Here is a 20,216-nt window from a genome sequence, read left to right as displayed (position 1 = left end):
TCCAGTGGAGGCTTGTCCATAAGAGCAAAGGGTGTCCTGCCCCACCTGTCTGTCTGTATGGTGTAGTGGTTAAGAGCGGTAGTCTCGTTATCTGGGGAACCGGGTTCGCGTCTCCGCTCCTCCACATGCTGCTGCTGGGTGACCTTGGGCCAGTCACACTTCTTTGAAGTCTCTCAGCCTCACTCACCTCACAGAGTGTTTGTTGTGGGGGAGGAAGGGAAAGGAGAATGTTAGCCGCTTTGAGACTCCTTAAAAGGGAGTGAAAGGCGGGATATCAAATCCAAACTCTTCTTCTTCTTCTGTCATGGGCTGGCTGGATTCAGAGGAGTGGTGGGAGGCACCAGTGGGGGAACCCCCGAGGCACAGAGGCCAGGGATGGGATGGTGGGATGACAATGAGTGGTCAGAGGGAGACGAAGGAGAAGACTAGGAGGAAGAGGTGTCGGAAGCTGAAGAGGTAACAGAGTTTAGTGAGCAGGAAGAGGCTGTGGTAGGGAGCATTCCAGAATCAGAGGCAGAAGTGAAGGTATGAAGAGGGCAGAGCAAAGACAGACAAGATGAAGGAGCCTCAGATTGCTTGGGAAAGGACTGAGGGAGGAGGAGACTTAGAGAACTATGAGAACACATTGTGTCATTGGGGCAAGAGCTACCGGGAAGAGTTGCTGTGCTCAATAGACATGGCATTTTGAATAAAGGGTCATCTTTACTGGCAATGTGAGAGTTATTACTAACTCGCTCCTAGCTCCCGCCCCTGGCATCTTACGTCCAGCTGAGCCAAGGGGGTGGCACTGTCTGTCATCTTCTTCCTCCTTAGTCTCAGGGTTGCCATTTTCAGAACTCAGCAGGGAGGGAAAGAAGGCAAAACTAGAACAAGTTGTCTTCCCGTTATTGGCTCTGGCGCCACCTGCTGTTGGGCTCCCTGTCTTCCACCCTCCCAGTCCCAAAAGGCACCAGCCACTAAAGGACTGGCATGATGCTAACCTGGGAAGACAGTGAATGAAATCTGCGTCTGTAGCAGACAACCAAGCATGTCTGCTGAAAACCCAGGAGGTTTTCTATAAGGAAACGGCACCCCTGCAGGCCAGAAGCAAATAGCCAGTTGACAGGAGATGCATTGTCAGCAAATCTCTTCAGAAGCCCAGTTGAGTAAAAATAGCATCACCGAGTGTCCTTGGATGGACAAGACATGTGTTGCATTGCATCCTGGCTGAAGGGCTGGGAAACGCGGCAGTTGGCTTGAGCAGATGGGAGTGTCAGCATTTATCGGATCTGGCCTGTTAGGGACGAAGGACTGGGCTCTGAAATCACACAATGGGTGGCAATGGGAAATATGTAAACATGCTTAGCTTCCACCTAATCAATGTGACTTATGCACTTTGCTGCAAATTGTGTGTTTTAACAAATTCTTTCAAGATCTTCGCTCTCCCTATGACCTAATGGGTGGACAGCCTGGGAGGGCTGGTACCTGTAGGCAGGGAAACAGAGACAGGTGAATGGTCTGAAAGTTCAATATAGGCTGTGTGGCAAGTTCCTCACATTGAGTATCTAGGCCACAGTTGGCAGCTTTAGAGGAGCAAGTTGAATTCTACTGGAACGCCTGTGGTGCTGGGAAGCTGCAGTACCACCCCCTGGCCATTTGTGGCAGCAGTGCTGTGGTGCTGTAGAAAACTGGGAGCGCTGCTTATTACGGGTTGTGGCAATAAAAAAAATATAGATTAAATAGATAAGAGGGTAGTCTGGCTTGTGGAGAAGAGCAGATCAGTCCAATCCATTTCATATACTTAGAGCTGAAACTGAACTTGAACCAAACCTGAAATAGTTTTTGATGGAGTAATGAATGCTAAGTTGGATAGAATAGATGATCAGAAAGAAAGGAGAATTTGGAGGTGACCCCACAAGAATGTTTGAAAGAAATTAAACCCCTATTCCAAATTGGCATATAGTGACATAAGCACCTCTATGATAGGCAGTAAAGCACCCAGGTCTTATTTATTTGTATTATTTAATAATAAGTGGTTTACAACCCTTACCATACAATACAAACCATAAAATATTGTTTGCTTGATTCCTTAGTCTTTATGCCTTTTCATATGAAGTAACTTCAGCCTTACAGCAACAGATGCAGTTCAGAATGCTGTGAAGTACCAAGTGGATGCGAGCAGAACTGGGACAAATACCATAGCCCACCTTAAGTGGCTACCCACCTTGATTCTACTCTCAGGCACCCTGCCAGCCTATATCTACTTTAGGGAGGGATGAGCAGAAGAGTGCTCACCCCCAAAATGAATTGGAGCCCACCCCCCCTTGGAGCAGAGCAGGACCAGCATAGCAAATGACATTAGAAACAACTTCATTTTAGAGCAGGGAATTCCAAAGCTCTCATGGATATTGGTGTGCCTGCCAGTACCTTCTATGGTGCCTGTGAAAGTAAATATCCCATCAAAAACCCACGATGCATGAGAGACTGTTAGCTTTTCCTGCTTAGTTCCTATCTGCATTTGCTTGGCCTCTCCTACATATCTCCCACGGTAGCCATTTTGTGCTGTGCCACACCCCTACAGCAGCCATTTTGTGACTGGTGCCCACAGTATTTTCTCAGAATTCCAGATGTGCCCACCGGCTCAAAAAAGTTGGTGACCCCCCATTTTGAAAGAAGGTAGAGAGGCCCACTGGGTCTGTTTGTGCTTAAGAGCATGGGAGTTGATCCCTCCCTATGATCCAAGGGATAAAAAGATGATGCCAATGTAGGAATGCTCTTTCGAAGGTTGAAATTATCCCACAATTTAAGGCATTTTCCATGTTTGCCTGAAACATAGAAAGGGATCTGATTCATTCTGGGGACAACCAATCTTCTGCTCAGTCAACCCTAAGGGCAACTATGTAAGTGTTTTTGGGACCAGCAGCCACTACAGTCACCAAGAGGCTTCTCCCTCCCTCTGTCATATGAAGCCTCATTAAGAGGCAAATCTACGAACCAGGGTGTCTATCTATTCTCCTTCAAAGTGGTTGCATCTGTAGTTCCTTGTGGATTGCACAGCTTGCTCCATTTTAATTCTGATTAAATATTTAAACAACCTGCTCCTTGACTCAATGAGCGGTTTGTCTTCCTTGGCAGTTTGCCCAACCAGGGAACCAGGGACAGCCACCAAGGGTCTGATTTGCATCTCGCTGAATGCTAGTCTAAGCTTCCATGGAGCCAGTGGAGTAACAAGAAGGGCGAGGTGTCGATTGAGGCTGCAGGGTAAGGACTGGGGGAAGGGGAGCTTTATATGAGAAATGAATGAAAGCTTCCTTGATAAGCTAAATCCAACCAGAGAGGAGATCAGCATTGTGAGAGGGCTCCTTCCAGAAGGAAACAAATATTCATTCTCTTTTAGATGTGGTTCTTTCAGTTTTGGGGGTCATAAATTAACACACACATGTTCTTAACTGGTTCCAGTTAAGGGCCTAAGAAGATCAGACCAAGACTCTCCTGTAAGCCACGGGCTGTACCTGCCTTCCTGAATGTGCATAGTGAATGGGCCTAGTTTCAGTTGCTTAGTGCCTGCAGGGTGCATTTTCCAGTTATTTATTTATTAATTACATTTATGTCCCAACGTCCCTCCAAGGAGCTCAAGGTGGCGTACATAGTCTTCATTTCCTCTCCAAATTATGCTCACAACATCCCCATGAGGTAGGTCAGACTGAGAGACACAATGTGTGTGCATTCTTACAACACTTACGTTCACGCCTTGTGAAGCTGCAGGCCAGTCGGTGTTCCTGGGTGCGTAAATTAAGAACATTTGCTCCTGGACCATCCACTGGGGTCTCCTGTGAGATTTCTCCTACCCCCAAAAGGCGTCATGTAGAACTAACACTGTGCCTGTTCTTTTCTTGGTAGAATTAAGGCTGCTTCAGGTGTGAAGATAATAGACATCCGAGTCAGTGATCCGGACCAGTGGGGAGTTCAACAAGACGTGGACAATGGGAGGACACAGACCACTGCCACCATTGTATGTGAGCACATCAATCCAAATGCAGAGAGCAGGTAAGAAATCCAAGCTGAGCTGCATGCTGCTGCCATTTCTAGTTAAAAGACAGTGGGGGGAAATTCATATGCTTTTATTGATCTTTACCCTTGAATAGGAATCAATTTCTTTTTGTATTTCCAACATGAGCACAGCTTTCGAGTGTTGGAAAAATGTTCCAGGACTGGGGGCAACAAAGAGTCTTGTGGTGATGTCTTAAAGGCTAACAAATGTCTTATGGCATAGATGTTCATGGACTAGCGCATGGGTAGTTTGCCCCAGTCACAGAAGCACAGCAGCATGACTTGGATTCCCTTTTCTTGCCCATGGAGCTGTCCAGCAGGGCAAGGAGCTGACCGAGACAAGACTGCTGAAATATGCAGAGAAGGTGTTCTGCCTAGGAGCTGGGCACAAGGAGATGTTGCACCAGCAACAAGATAAGGATGTAATAGCTGGCCTGGCTGCTTCTCCAAAAGTCAGCCAGCAGTAAATCACACCGTTCAAGTGGAGTTAACTATTTAATAGCATCCCCTGGGTAGGGATAGATGACTCCTTCAATCTTGCTTTCCCTCATTTTCCCCGCTTTAAGCTGAATTCTCTACATTTCAACATCAGTTTGCATTATTTTTTAAAATATATTTTAAAATACTCATAAAAATTCATCTACAAATTTATACTAATATACACATCTTTGTATGCATTTTGCATTTTTGCACACACACACCCCGACATAATCCGTGGTTGTATGTTTCGTGAGATAAGCATCATTACACACACTCTCATCTTGGTATCTGCATTTTTCTCCATATTATTTGGCTGGAGAACTGCATTGCAAAATCCAGAAAAGCGTGAGTTTCGAATGATGGCTGTGTTTCGATTCACACACTGTTTTGGAAAGATGCACCTTTAAATGGAAAGAGAATCAAATTTCTGCCCCCATCCCTACCTGTTGGACGAAAAGTCATTTTTAATGCTGATTCTGTCTTCTGTGGCATTGGACTGAATATCTTCCCCAACCCTTCCTCCCTGATGCTGGAGGGCTGCAACTCTGGGGATGATGGAGTTGGCATCCAACACCATCTGGAAGGCAAAATTTAGCTGTCCCTTGCCTGAAGTATGGACTTTGACTGGAAACCTATATAAGGCACCATTTCTGATCCCTCTCAAATCATTCTTCTGCCCCTCTGCTTTGTCATTTGCCAACCACAGCTATGGGATGGAATAATGTTTTAAAAACAGCAGCCCTATGGAAAGCAAGCCTTGTGAGGAACAGTTGAGGCTAAATGGAGAAGACTGAGCAGTGATAGGAGAGCCCTATTCAAATATCTGAAGGGCTGTCACATGGAAGATGGAGAAAGCCTGTGCAAAAAGAGTTGTTAATTTGTCCCTGAGCTGGACAGTCAGAAGGGTTACTCAACATTAAGCGACAGGTTTAGATTTCCCCATTACTGTGGTTGTGACTTGCATTCCGTTTAAGAACTGCATGGTAGAAAAATCACATTAATAGAGAAATATTGAGGTTAAAGGGAGAATGAAATGTAATTTTCATCTGGAGGAGGAAAAAAAAGTATTTTAATTGAAGCAGGGCTGTGTAAAACAGAGAGGTTAGCCTTAAACTTGGTGAGAATGTTGGAAGTTTGGGCTAATCCATGAAATTATACCTGTCACAGTAACTTAGTTTTTATTAACACCATTTTCTGCTCCATGTCGAACTTCTAAATTATACAAAAGCAATGAATCTCAAGTTAATTAATACCCTGACCCTTTCCTTTGTGAGATTAGTTTTAATATTTTTTTTAGATTAATTAAAGTATGCAAATAGAAAACTCCAGAAGATCCATTCCAGATTTGCAAATATTGTTGCTCTACAAGTAAATATTTAACTTTGATCTTCCTTTTCATTTGGTGTTCCACCTTTCCTTGCTGTTAGTTTAGTACTGCGATGGGAAACCACAAGTCTGGGGGCCATATGTAGCCTTCCAGGCGTCTCTGCCCTGCCTTTGGGAATCTTCCCAGCCACCTCCCCCCCCCCCAGGGCACAGCCCTCACCAACCCTGCTTCACACCTTCCTTGACTGCAATGCACCCTTGAAATTGGATAATGGCTGTTACTGCCCAGACTGGAGACAGAGGGTTGCCCGGAAGGGAATGTGGCTGGAAAAAGGTTGCCCACCCCTGGTTCATAAGATTTAGTTACCCCATAACAAAATGAAAGGTATTCTCCCATCTCCTCAAAGCCTTCATAGTAGGTCAGTATAGTCTGTGAATCTGCTACTCCTCTTTGCAATGTAAGAACCTGCTTTTAAGTTCTTGACCCCATAGCTTTCTAAAATTACTGTTGAAAAAGCTAGGTACCAGCATCCTACTTCTGGTAAGCCTCTGAGCATGTCAGGATAACTAATTGGCTTGGAAGAAGAGACAATGTGACAGAGATGGATTGCCTCCTGGGGCGGGGAGTGTGTGTGTGTGTGTGTGTGTGTGTGTGTATGAGAGAGAAGCCTATGTTTGTAAGCAGGCTGTGACCATTCCTTCGGAGAGTTTAGGGCAGGCCCTGGTCTGCACAAACACATTTTTATTTTATAATTTATTGTTATACTATAATCTTATTTATTTACCAAAATGGAGCCATTTTGGACTCACAGCCATCCATGGAAGCGCAGGTTAGTTCTGTGTCCAAGCAGCTGTCTATGAGCTCCAACAGGTGTTATGGCTGACACCTTACCTGCCTGTACACTGTCTCACCAGAGTGGTGTATGTTCTGGTTATCTCCCGCTTGGACTATTGCAATGCGCTTTTTGTGGGGCTGCCTTTGAAGGTGACTTGGGAACTACAACTAATCCAGAATGTGGCAGCTAGACTGGTGATCGGGCGTGGCTGCCGAGATCATCTACATCTTCCGAGCACAATTCAAAGTGTTGGTGCTGACCTTTAAAGCCCTAAATGGCCTGATCCCTGTATACCTGAAGGAGCGTCTCCACCCCAATCGTTCAGCCTGGACACTGAGGTGCAGTTCTGAGGTTCTTCTGGTGGTTCCCTCACTGCAAGGAGTAAAGTTACAGGGAACCAGGCAGAGGGCCTTCTTGGTAGTGGCACCTGCCCTGTGGAACGCCCTCCCACCAGATATCAAGGAGATAAACAACTATACAACTTTTAGAAGACACCTGAAGGCAGTCCTCTATACAGAAGTTTTTAATGTCTGATGTTGTTTTTACTGTGTTTTAAATATTTTCTTCAGAGCCACCCAGAGTGACTGGGACACCCCTAACCTCCAAACCCAAACTAACCCAAAACCCTAACCCCCTAACACTAACCCTAACTTCCTGACCTCTAACTCCTAAGCCTAACCCCAACCCTCAGGTTACTGCTGAGATGGGCATGGAGCTATATCTGAGGGCAAGTCATGCCAAAGAGGGTGGTGGCTGGAAGAATCTCCCTGCCCACTTCCCCTCTCCTTCTGTACCATCTAGGGATTTCAGAGAATTTCACCAGGAATGGAAATGAGAGCAAATTGCTGCAATTTGCATGTCTGCCTGAGGTCAGAAATGATGATCATGTGTGTGAATATTGCAAGTCGATGTTTTCTTAGTCTGTGAACATTCATAAATAATTGCATTGTTTTCCCATGTTGTCTTAGGTGTTTCCTCTGCTGTGCCCTGACGTTAATGTCGTAATTGAGGACATATTTAATTCCATTAGTTCTGGCCACAGCACATAGTAAGATGGATAATGTCAGTTTTAGTGCGAGCTGAACTGCAGTGGAACAGAAACACGGCTGGCTGCAATGTGCATAGAATGGGACAGAAATTGCTGCCTCCTTACATAGTGCCAGGCTGAATCAAATGCAATAGGAAGACAGGAAGCTGCTTTGTACTGAGTCAGATCCCTGGTCCAACTGACTGCAAGCAGCGTTCCAGGGTTTCAGACAGGGAACACTCCCAGCCTGACCTGGAGATGTTGGGGATTGAACTTGGAACCTTATGTATGCAAAGCAAATGTTCTGCCACTGATCTTCAGCTCTTCCCCTAGTCAAAGAACGGCTACTGTGGCTCTGAATGTGCTCTTGCTTTCTCAGTTTTGACCTTGCAGTGGGGATTTCAGAACCCTAAATCGTCCCTGTTTGCAAACCACAACACACACTTATCAAGGGAGCCTTGAAATTATATGCACATTTGAAAGGAAAACCACACTCTGCCGACCAACATTATCAAAGACTGGGATACCAGCATATGTAGTATGTGTCTGACTACTAAAGAGGTGAATTCATAAACGTATTCTGAACAATACAAAAAGCCAGGAAAAGGCTTTAATCTATGAATTGCAACAACCTTGGACAAAATGGATTTCTAATAGAATATAATGTAAACCGCCTGAGACATTGTGATAAGGAATTTAGTTTTTTAAAAAAACGGGGGGAGAGAAATATGTGACACGCTTTGCATGAAAGGTCTTAATTTAAAATATCTTAATGAGCACTCAATTTGCGTGAGCAAATTGGAGAACTTGAGATGAAAACCCGGTGATAAGGGATAATACTGTGGATGAGAGGAGGGGAAAGATTAGAAAAGTAAGCATATTTGAAAGCGGTTTGAAAAAGATAGCAAGAGCAGAGCAGAGACAGAGACTGGATTTATTAACTCATTCCCATTGGGCACTGTTGTTCGCCTGACTTTGGGGTACAGTATATTGTGACTTTTATGGCCAGCAAGAACCAAAGAAAGTATCTGTGGTTACGATCATAAGGAGAGGAGAAAGGTGCTTAGGAAGTTAAGGGTACTCCACAGTCAACTTGGAGATCTGGATGAGAGTGCTTGATTCCCTGTCTTCATGCACACAGTTCCTCCAAAGTGCTTGATTGAAGCAAAACTTATTATGGCACACTTGTCTGTTGCAAAGCTAAATGTGTTTTTGCTGCTGCTGTTGCCATCCATCTGTCTCGGGTGACAATGGAGATGAGTGCACCTTTGGGAGTGAATTCAAACTGTTGTAAGGTTGCAGTCCCTGCTATGTCTGTAGAGACCGACATGGGAGAGACATGTTTTGTTGCAGCCGGGGCAAATGAAGGCATCTGGTTTTGCTGCTGCAGATGCACCATGGCGTTTCTTCTTTCTGTGCTCCTCCAAGTGGTCATTCCTCCTCTGGTCACTGCTATGATGCACGACCTGACTGCCTATCTTCAGGCACTGCAAGAGATCCCGACGAAGTGGGGTCAAGGCTGTAGGCATCAGTGCAGAGATGGTCTGTCAATGGATGTGGTGCCTAAAGCCAGTGCCCCGTAAAGTATGTCCTTGGGGATCCTGTAAGACCTATTACAGTCGTTAAGAGTCGTCAACAGGCTCATCTCAGCTATCTGCCAATCTCCCATTCCCACCACCCTTCTGAGTAATACCCCTCCCCACCTTCTCACTATATAGAAGTGTCTGGAAACTTCTGTTTCAGTGTATCTGAAGAAGTGTGCATGCACACGAATGCTCATACCAAGAACTAACTTAGTTGGTCTTTAAGGTGCTATTGGAAGGAATTTTTTTATTTTGACTATGGCAGACCAACACGGCTACCTATCTGCTGCTTGGGGCTCCTGCCACCTTTCATTCTGTGGGCATGACCAAGTCACCATAGACATCACCGAGACAGGAGTGTAAACAGTCTGGGAATGTGGGTTTGGGAAAGCACATCCTTTTTGAAATTTTGTGATTCTATGGGGTACCTCCCTTCCACACTGTGGCTCCTGACAGTCGCCCCCCTAACGCAGACCCCACTCTGAATTATTCAGGACTGGGATCCCAAGGATTAGGTGCAAAACAAATTTAAATAAGTGCAGATGAACAGGTGAGACTCTAGATAAGTGGCAACTGGGACTGGAATCTGTAGTTAGCTGGAAGCCTGCTCGCATTAATAGCGTCACAGGGAGCCATTGCAAATTCTGCTATTGTTTCCTCCTCGTTTCTTTGTCCCTGTTTTGTTTCTGAGACCATCTGAAGGCAAGTACCTGTGGGTGGCACAGCCTCTGTTGCCCAGCAACTTAAAGTACATAAAAGATTGCTATAGTAGCAGAATGGAAACCTTTTGTTCCTGGGGGCCACTTAAGGAGAAGCAAGAGAGAGAAGGCAATTTTCAGGATGAAAATGCAAGAGAAACATCGAGGCCTGTTCTCGAAAACACAGTGCTGAGCATAAGGAGATTATATCAGAGTCCTCTTTGTTGAATTTTGAAAATCAAATCAAATAGTTAAGTCACTTCGATCCACTGTGGTTTAAGACTTTGTGTGTTCTTAGATTGGGAGTCTGGCCAGTGTAGAGAGGAACGGTGGGTGCCTAGAAGAGGCATGATGCTGGAATCGTAAGAATGTTATCAATACAATCATTTGAGGGCTCGTCCAGCCCAGTATTCTGTTTCCAACAGAGGACAGCCAGACTGTCTGGAAACTCACAAGCAAGTCATGGGGTCATGGCCTTCTCCTCTTGCTTCCCCTCAGCACCTGCTTTTTGGATGTATACTGCCCCTATGTGTGGAGGCACCATGTGGCTATTATGGCTAGCAGGCATTGGTACACCTGCCCTCCATCTCTTGGTCTAATTCAGTGATGGACCAGCGGTGGCCCTCTCAGATGCTGTTGCCCTCCAATGCCCAACAGCCCCAGGAAACAAGGGCAGAGATAATGAGATTTGGAACCCCTGGACATCTGGAGAGTGGCAGATTGCCTTTGTTGTTTAGTCGTTTAGTCATGTCCGACTCTTTGTGACCCCATGGACCAGAGCACGCCAGGCACTCCTGTCTTCCACTGCCTCCCGCAGCTTGGTCAGACTCATGTTTGTCGCTTCAAGAACACTGTGCAACCATCTCGTCCTCTGTCGTCCCCTTCTCCTTGTGCCCTCCATCTTTCCCAACATCAGGGTCTTTTCCAGGGAGTCTTCTCTTCTCATGAGGTGGCCAAAGTATTGGAGCCTCAGCTTCATGATCTGTCCTTCCAGATTCCCTACTCCTGGTCTAATCCTAGTTAGTGGCTGCCACTCCCAGCTCTTGTGCTTTTTGAGCAAAAAACAATTTAAGACTATGACATGAATATACCTGTTTATGTGTCTGTACCAGCAGCAACAGCTCACCCAGCCCATCCCACAAGGGTGGGAAAGCAATTAACCACCCTTGTTTCTATTAAAATCAACTCAACAGCCCTAAGAGTTTGACTCTTCCATTGTCTCCTGAGACAGATGGATGCCAACAGCTATGGCCGGAGTGGGGAACTTCTGGCCCATGTAGTCAGTTTCCTCATACTATCCTCAACTGCCCCATGCCTGATGCCACATGGCAAGTAAGGACAGCTCCAGAGGGACCATTGGTGCTTTGCAAGCCCTTACCATCAGCTGATGGTTGGTGCCCGCAAAGCACTGTGCTTTTGCCTGCATGTCAAATTTGGCCCGCAGGCAAAGGAAACAGTTCAGGTATAGTCATGGTGACATCAGGTGATCGACAGGTGGGCAGCCCCTCCCACCCATCAAAGCTGCCCTGTAGGGGTGGGATGAGGATATTCCCCACCAGCTGGATCCAGTTGCCCACCCTCGCACTTCTGCCATCACAGCCTCACCAAGCCCCTCCTAGAAACCTTCAAATGATTTAACACCTCTCTGAAATTATCACACTTTCAGCTTCTTCAGGCTGCCCCCCTCCTCTCAATTTCAAGCTGAAAGTTTTTGTAAGGATTGGCTGAATTTATGGGTTCAGTTTATACATCTGACGTTAAAAGTGTCTCATCTATGAAAACGACACGTCTGCGTTTCTAGCAATGCGGCTGGAAGGAAGAGAAGAGATTTGAATCACAGAAGTTCCCTCTTCAATGAAGGATTTGTGTGGGGAAGTTTTGTGGCCTTCCTCCTGCCTGGAGACGTCAGACGTAGGCTCTCTTGACTCATAAAAGCCTCTGATATTTTGAAGGGGAAATAAATTGCTGTGTCTGGCAGCTCTGGGCAAACCCCACGTCTCCCAAGTGCTTGTTTGAATCTGTATGTCTGCTGCATGCAGGTTGCTGAGGTCTTTTTCAGACTGAGAAGGAGCAGGTTGCTTAAGAGAAGTGAACCTGGTTCAGGCTGGCATTCATTCCACGCAATTCTCTCTATGAAAGCTGTCCCAATCGCAGGAAAACCTCCTTCATTATTAATTTTTAAAATGTAATAATGTTTTTTGGGGGGCTGTGTTGAAGGTTCATGGAAATTGACAGCCTTAAATTACTTGCAGTGTGTGTGAGAGAGAAAGCAAGCAAGGGACATCATGAGCTGTGTGGTGTAATGGTTAGAGTCCAGTTACAGGCAGTACATTATTAAGGAGGTTTCCAGTGCTGTGGAATGCCCACACCACTGAAATAATACGAGAGACCCCCTCCCAAAATAATAGATTGGCAAATTAAATTACAGGAATTTGTGGAGATGGCTCAATTGACTAGCAAACTCAGAGGAAACTCAAAGCAAAAATTTGCAGAAAAATGGGATGGTTATAGAAGATATGTTCAAAAATACAATAATAGTTTTGACTCCGTGCTAGCGTTTGAGTGATAATGGAAGTAAAAGGAGGTGGACAACAATTAAGGATTTATTATGTTTTCTGAATGTATTGGAAAATCTATATAGAAAGGTTTATTGTTTTGTGTACATTCAATTGTAAGATAAAACATATGCAAAGTCAAAATTGAAGAAAAGATTTTGTAAGATAAAAGGGGAAAAATATTTACTTTCATTATTTTCATTATTATTATTATTATTATTATTATTATTATTATTATTATTATTATTAGTGTGTTTGTGTGGGTGTGTGTTTTGTATGGAATGTTTGGGAGGAAATAAGACGGTAAATAACAAACAAAATATTGATGTATGTAATTTTTATTTCTCAATTATATTTTGTGGTAGTATGGTTGTAATGTTTTTTGTAACATAAAATCATTCAATAAAAATTATTTTTTTAAAAAAGAAATAATATGAGAGACCCCATCAGTATTGGCATCCTACTGCCTCTTGAAGATACACATGAACTTCCTGATCTAATCAGTTTAATTGCTCTTTTAACTGCTTTAATGGTTATGCTTTTAAACAAGCTTGTTTTATTGTATATTTTGATTATGGTTGTTTTTAATGTTTCAATGGAATTGTGTGTTTTAATTATGTGTAGCTTTTTTATAATTGATTTTGTAGCCATAAACTGCTTCGAAAGCATTTTGGCATGTAAGCAAATAAAAAAAACTTTGAGAAGCGGGAACTTGTCTAGAGGAGGGTGAAAGAACCTGGGGACCCAAGTCTTTGAGGTAAGGTTAAAGGAGTTGGATTATGTTTCTTAACTAATTAGCAAGATGTATAGACTGCTTAATCAGCAAAAACCTGTCATTTACACAAAACATTAAGATATACATAAGAAAAAGTACTGATAAAATCTAACTTTGAAAAAAACCTCAACACAAGTAGACATGAAATTTATCAAAAGATAGATAAAATCTGCAGTTTTAAAGGCAAATCCACGCAGTCAATTGTATGTCTGAGTTGGCTTGCCTAAGTGCAGTGGTACATCAGGTTACATACGTTTCAGGTTACATACGCTTCAGGTTACAGACTCCACTAACCCAGAAATATTGCTTCAGGTTAAGAACTTTGCTTCAGGATGAGAACAGAAATTGTGCTCCGGCAGCGTGGCAGCAGCAGGAGACCCCATTAGCTAAAGTGGTCTTCAGGTTAAGAACAGTTTCAGGTTAAGTACGGACCTCCGGAACGAATTAAGTACTTAACCCGAGGTACCACTGTAAAGCTTTTTAATAGGCACCGAAAACAGCACCGCGAAGTCGTCTATCCATTATCAGTGCACAGGGGCTTGCAGAGGTGCTGCCACACTAAAGGATCAATTCCTTGCATGTGTGGAGCAAATTACGTGGCACTTGTAAAAGTGCCAGTGCCACAGATCAAATCAGGCAACACTGACACGTTTTGGTATTCATGGCAAAAGGCATGTCAGTGGTCGTTCAACACATGGTGTGCCCATTGGGTTGTGGACTCCCTTGCACTGAAGGTTTTTAAAGTGGGGTTGGATGGCCATTTGCAAGGGAATCTTTAGCTGAAATTCCTGCATTGCAGGGGGTTGAGCTAGATGACCCTTGGGGTCCTTCCAACTCTATGATTCATTGATTCTATGACACGGAGCTTTTCTCTTAACCCCGCTCTGGCATCTAAATCAGCACCTCCCAAACCACAAGGCTCCTCTCCCGAATTGGTCTCCAGACTCTCATCCTATTTCTCTCCTGCAAAGAAGTCTCCACAGGGCTCATGACACCTGCAAATTATTTGTCTGTGTTTGGAAAGGGCTGCACTGTTGAAACAAGGCATTTTAAGGGCCGAAATAACAAGGGAGAGTGATGAAGATGCACCTCACCTGAGGCTGGCCCTGAAGGGGCCTATGGTTTGAGGACGGGGTGTCAGAAGGAGCCCTGCTTTTGCCTGTGAAATGTTGAAGGCTGAGAAATAGAGTTTTGGAGCTGAAGGGTGACGAGATCTCAACAGCCTTGAGAATCGTATTCATTCTGGGTTAGGAACAATGAAATTATATGGCTGTCTCCTGCTGGGAATCTAATAGCCAGGTAACCACAGGAAGCTTCCACTGACCAGCAAGCTCATAGACTTTCCCCTTTCTGTGCTCCTATTTCAGCAGACTGACTGCCGATTCAATAAAATCTCCAGTGGAGACAGGTCATTGTGATTACTGAGTGGTGGTGTCTGAATAATTACAATGCAGCCCGACTTCCATAAGACCAACCTGCTCCTTGTGCAAATGCACACTCCAAGTTGAGTCAGTACCATTCCCCTCCTCCCCCATGGAGGTTTATAACGTTTTTGTTTAGCTCTGCTCCTGCACAGCTGTTGTGTTACAATGAGAAGGAGCGCTTGGAAGAAGTAATGAAGCCTTTGTGACTGGAAGCGGAGGACTTGCCACTCTCTAGCAATGCAAAGCGCACACACAGAGAGACGCACTGGTGTTCCCTGGTGCGCCCAAACTGAAATGCGCACCCAGATAATGTGCATGAGTGGACAGATAAAGACATACACGGACTGCCTTGCCAGAGTGGTGTATGCTTTGGTTATCCCCCTGAAATATACTCAGAGTCGCAAAGTGATATCATGCTCTTTATTCAGCTCATAGTGGTGAGGAGGAATGAATGAAAGTCCCCTCACAGTATCTGCTTTATATACATTATTTACACAATGGGCTGCACATGATTGGCTAATTCCGGAATTCTACTGTAAGCCAATCAGGTTGTGGATTCACTTCTATCTGGAGCAGGATTGGGTGGTTCCTGCCAACCAATCATACTGCTGCATTGTTCTAGGACCAATCAGACTGCTGCATTCTGAATCCTATTGTTCTAGGACCAATCAGACTGCTGCATTTTGGACTCTATTGTTCTAGGACCAATCAGACTGCTGCAGTTTGGATCCTATTCAACTCAGTACATAACACCCCCCCCCTTGGACTACTGCAATGTGCTCTATGTGGGGCTACCTTTGAAGATGGCCCAGAAACTACAACTAATCCAGAATGCGGCAGCTAGACTGGTGACCGGGAGCGGCCGCCGAGACCACATAACACCGGTCTTGAAAGACCTACATTGGCTCCCAGTACGTTTCCAAGCACAATTCAAAGTGTTGGTGCTGACCTTTAAAGCCCTAAATGGCCTCGGTCCAGTATACCTGAAGGAGCATCTCCACCCCCATTGTTCTGCCCGGACACTGAGGTCCAGCATTGAGGGCCTTCTGGCAGTTCCCTCACTACGAGAAACCAAGTTACAGGGAACCAGGCAGAGGGCCTTCTCGGTAGTGGCGCCTGCCCTGTGGAACATGGTCCCACCAGATGTCAAAGAGAACAACAACTACCAGACTTTTAGATGACATCTGAAGGTGGCCCTGTTAAGGGAAGCTTTTAATGCTTGATGTATTACTGTATTTTAATACTGTGTTGGAAGCTGGCCAGAGTGGCTGCGGAAACCCAGCCAGATGGGTGGGGTATAAATAATAAATTATTATTATACAGTCAGATGTCATTAGTAAAACGTGGAGGACAGCAGGATATTCCACTGGAAAGAGGGACTAGTCACATGGCCAGGAAGTGGATTCACAACTGGCACCAGGACCTGTTCTCTTACTATTTCTTACTGTTGGGATTATAGAATTGTAGAGTTGGAACGGAACCCCAAGAATAATTTAACCCAGTGCCTTGCAATGCAGGAATCTCAGCTAAAGCATCCATGACAGATGGCCATCCAACCTCTTTTTAAAAACCTCCAATGAAGGAGAGTCCACAAGCTCCTGAGGGAGACCATTCCACTGTCCAACAGCTCTGAACTGTCAGAAAGTTCTTTCTGATGTTTAGTCAGAATCTCCTTTCTTGTAACTTAAAGCCATTGCTTCGAGTCTTACCCTCCAGAGCAGGAGAAAACAAGTTACCTTCATCTTCCATTTGACAGCCCTTGAGAGATTTGAAGACGGCTATCATGGGTTCAGTCTAGGGAGGTGGGAGAAATTTGGTTTGGTTTGCATTTTGATGCAAGCCTACGTAATTCACACTTCCTGAACCAAGAAGTAAACTGGGTTGTAGCTCGCTTTCAAAATCTGCATTCCTCTGAATTTTGTGATGCAGTCTCCCACCCAAAGAAGTGCACAAAATTACATATTTTAGGAGAATGTTTGCATGCAGATGCGTATATTAGTGAAAATAACATTCAAGGGTGCATTACATTAGACAAAGCACCATACAAAGATGTGTCTATTGGGAGAAATGTGTATTGAAAATCTTTGGGAGGACATTTTTAAAAAAGAAATTTGAAAACTGATGCAGAAACTTAAGATTGGAAAAATGAGGAAGTGAGAGAAACTAAAACAGATAGATTCATCTGCCCTTAGCCATGGTAAGGAGTGTTCTGCATCTGATAGATTGCTGTCAAAATGTGGTTTGTTGACTTGGATTACTGCAATAATACTGGAATGATGTTTGACTCCTTAAAAGAGTTTGCAGGTAGACAAGGAGAGAGTTAAATGTCTCTGTGAAGTCCTGGGTGGGCAGAGCTGGCAGTCTGCACACTGTTTCAATCTGTTGTGATTTGACAGGTGCAATGTCGGTTTTGCTGGTGGACACAGTTTAATTTCAGGGTAGGATAGTCTGTAAAATTAAGGTTGTAAGAGCGTGTTGGTTGGTTGCAGGGGCAGAAGGAGATGAGAGGAATCCCTCCAGCTCATTTGGGTAAAGGCTGATGATGTGCTGCTCTGCTGTTGCTTGACGTGGTGGAGGGGAGCCTTTGCTGCTCCTCTTGGCTATACAGAGGGCACTTCTTCCTCTGTAGGACTGAATGTAAGACCTTACTTTGCCATCATGCTCAGGCATGTCCAAAGTCCGTCTTGGGGGCCTAACCCAGTCAATTTAATCCGGCCCCCGTGGCAGTATATGTCCTGGGGTAAAATCCCTCAAAAAGCTCAACAGCTTTGATGTTCACCTAATCAAATCTGGCCCTCTTTGAAAAAAGTTTGGGAACTCCAAGGGAAGGGTAGGGAATCTCAGGCCTGGGGGCCAAATGCAGTCCTCCAGCCTTCTCCATCTAGCCCTCAGGACTCTCCACAGACTCCATCCCCCCTCAGCCACAGCCCTTCGCTTCCTAGGCCACACCCTTCACTAGTCCTGTGGTGATTTCTTTCCATGTAGCTTTGTCCTAACAAGAGTTGAACGGAGCATGCCCCCCCAATTCAGTGCCCCTTGGCAACACCCCCTCCCCACAATTCCATCCCTCCCCACCCACAGAACACCTTGGATGTATCATCATTCTGGGCATGCAAAATAGTGGCAAAATGGCACCCATCCTCTCACTGGAGTCAAAACCTAGGATGGTCTCCTGCCAGTTGTGCAGCTAAAGGCATCTGGTGCCAGCACTAGGAGACTGAATTTATTAATGGGCTACCACCTAATACTGTTGTTTGCTTGACTTCGGGGGTATAATACAGCTTTTACGGTTGGCAAATCCAGAAGAAATAATAGTGGTTACGTGCATAAGGAGAGGAGAAAGATGCTTAGGAAGTCAAGGGTACTCAACAGCCTGCTTGGAAATTTGGATGAGAGCGCTTGATTCCTTGTCTTCAGGCACACAGTTCCCCCAAAGGCTTTCTGCAATGCTTACGTGAAGCAAAACTTATTACAGCACACTTGTCAATCGGAAAGCTAAATGAGTCCAGTGGAAATGCTAGTTGAAACTGGTGTGATAGTGTCATCAAACGCCAGAATCTGTTGCCGTTTGTTAGCCTCTGTGCTCCACTTGTGGGTTTTGTAGAAGCGTCCAGATAGCCAGTGTGGGAACCACACACTGAGCCTGGTGACCCCTTCAGTCTATGGGAAGAGGGCTTCTCGTGTGGGCAAGGGCGCTTGAGCTCATGTTCTGCTTGTAGGCCTCACAGAAGCCTCTGACTGACCACTGTGAGAACAGAAAGCTGCTGGGTACGTGGAACTCAAGTTGCTTAAGGTTTTGTGAATTAACCCAAGAACCTTAAACCTGGCCTGGAAGGAAATGGTCAACCAGTGCAACTCTCTCAGCAGAGGAGTGAGATGTGTCAGTAGCCTGATCCTGTGAGCATTCTGGCCACTGAATTCTGCAATAGTTTCAGCTCCCAGACCAGATACAAGGGCAGTCCCACATGAAGTTTGTTCAGTAATCAAGTCTCCACTTTACCTGCAGTTATGGCAGATAGGAGCACTAGACATCCTTGGCGAAACCACACTGCTGAAGTGCCCACAGCATGTGTCACGACCAGACAACGTGGCCAAAGGATCCTGGAATTGCAGTTGGTTAAGGGTGCTGAGTGCTAGGAGACCCCTCCCATGGCTACAGTTCCCAGAGTTCTCTGGGAAGAGGGATAGACTGTTAAACCACCTTGGGAACTGTAGCTCTGGGAGTAGAGTAGGGGTTTCCTAAAAACACTCAGCACCCTTAAGAAACTATAGTACAGTGGTGCCCCGCAAGACGAATGCCTCGCAAGACGGAAAACTCGCTAGACGAAAGAGTTTTCCGTTTTGGAGGTGCTTCGCAAAACAAATTTCCTATGGGCTTGCTTCGCAAGATGACAATGTCTTGTGAATTCCTGCTGGTTTTTTTCCCTTCCCCCCTTTTTCTAAGCCGCTAAGCTAAAAGCCGCTAATAGCACTAATCCGCTAATCTGTCAATGGGCTTGCTTCGCAAGACAAAAAAACCACTAGACGAAGAGAATCACAGAACGGATTCTTTTCGTCTTGCGAGGCACCACTGTACCCAGGATTCTTTGGGGGGAAACTGTGACTGTTTAAAGTGACATGATAATGCTTTAAATGTGAGGTCCAGATGTGGCCTTGCTCCAGGTTGGAGGGGTTCAAGTAAAGCAGATTAACTTGGACTGTGGTTGCATGGGAAACTGTTTGGACAAAACCTTCTCTCTGTTTTAGGGTTTCTGAGCCACCCCTACTCTTCTTAAGAAAAGTCCTTCCTACAATCAGGGGGAAATTTGCAGTTGAGTACTGGACGTGATGGATATCCATTATACCAAGTTCCTCCTCCTCTCCTTTTGAAGATAACAATAAAAACACGTATCCATTGGGAACAACCCCCAGTTGCATTCTACCAGGCTCGAATTGGGCTGCGAATGGGGGCTTTCTTTTTGCTGTTTTGTCTTGGAAGTGCGGGGCCTAATTATTTGCTAAAAGATTTGCGTTTACCATTTGACTTTTTAATTAGCTCCATGCAACATGGGGTTGGAAGGGTGAAGGTTTGAGAGGAGGGGCTGCTGGAAGTTTCATATGCAAATAGCAGCGCTGGTGTAACAGCAGCAAGGCTTCTTAATTTCAAGGTAGGATAGTTTGTGTAATTAAGGCCTTTTAAAAATATGTCGGTGTGCATATATGTATGTGTGTTTGTGTGTATTATACACACTCACATTCTCTCTCACACACACAAACTCGGCAGGGAAGATGGAGGTGGGAAATAATTTGAAACATTCCACTGGAACATTAATGTGTCACTAACTACACGTCTCCGCAGGGAACTCAACAGTTCTTTTATATCTTGGTTTAAAGAGAATTGCTTTTTGTGAGTTGTTGCTTTACCAGAGTTGCAGGATGCGAGGGGGATTGTTTTTCACATGTAATAGGCGCATGGAGCTGACTCACAGCCCTGATCCATCTCT

General features: G+C 45.0%; 1 protein-coding gene across 3 annotated transcripts in view; it reads left to right on the top strand.

Annotated features, from left to right (window-relative positions):
- TMEM132B (transmembrane protein 132B) overlaps positions 1 to 20,216 on the top strand; it is a 376,300-nt gene that overhangs the window by 163,497 nt on the left and 192,587 nt on the right. For all 3 annotated transcript variants that reach the window (XM_082204116.1, XM_082204118.1, XM_082204117.1), the window contains one exon: positions 3,880 to 4,026. In XM_082204116.1, coding sequence (XP_082060242.1) covers positions 3,880 to 4,026 — 147 coding nt within the window. The remainder of the gene's footprint in view (positions 1 to 3,879; positions 4,027 to 20,216) is intronic.

This window comes from Podarcis vaucheri (genome assembly GCF_965113315.1).
Source record: "Podarcis vaucheri genome assembly, chromosome: 16".
Classification (NCBI taxonomy): domain Eukaryota; kingdom Metazoa; phylum Chordata; class Lepidosauria; order Squamata; family Lacertidae; genus Podarcis; species Podarcis vaucheri.
Note: the sequence above shows the minus strand (reverse complement) of the source record. Positions and strands in the feature narration are given on the sequence as shown.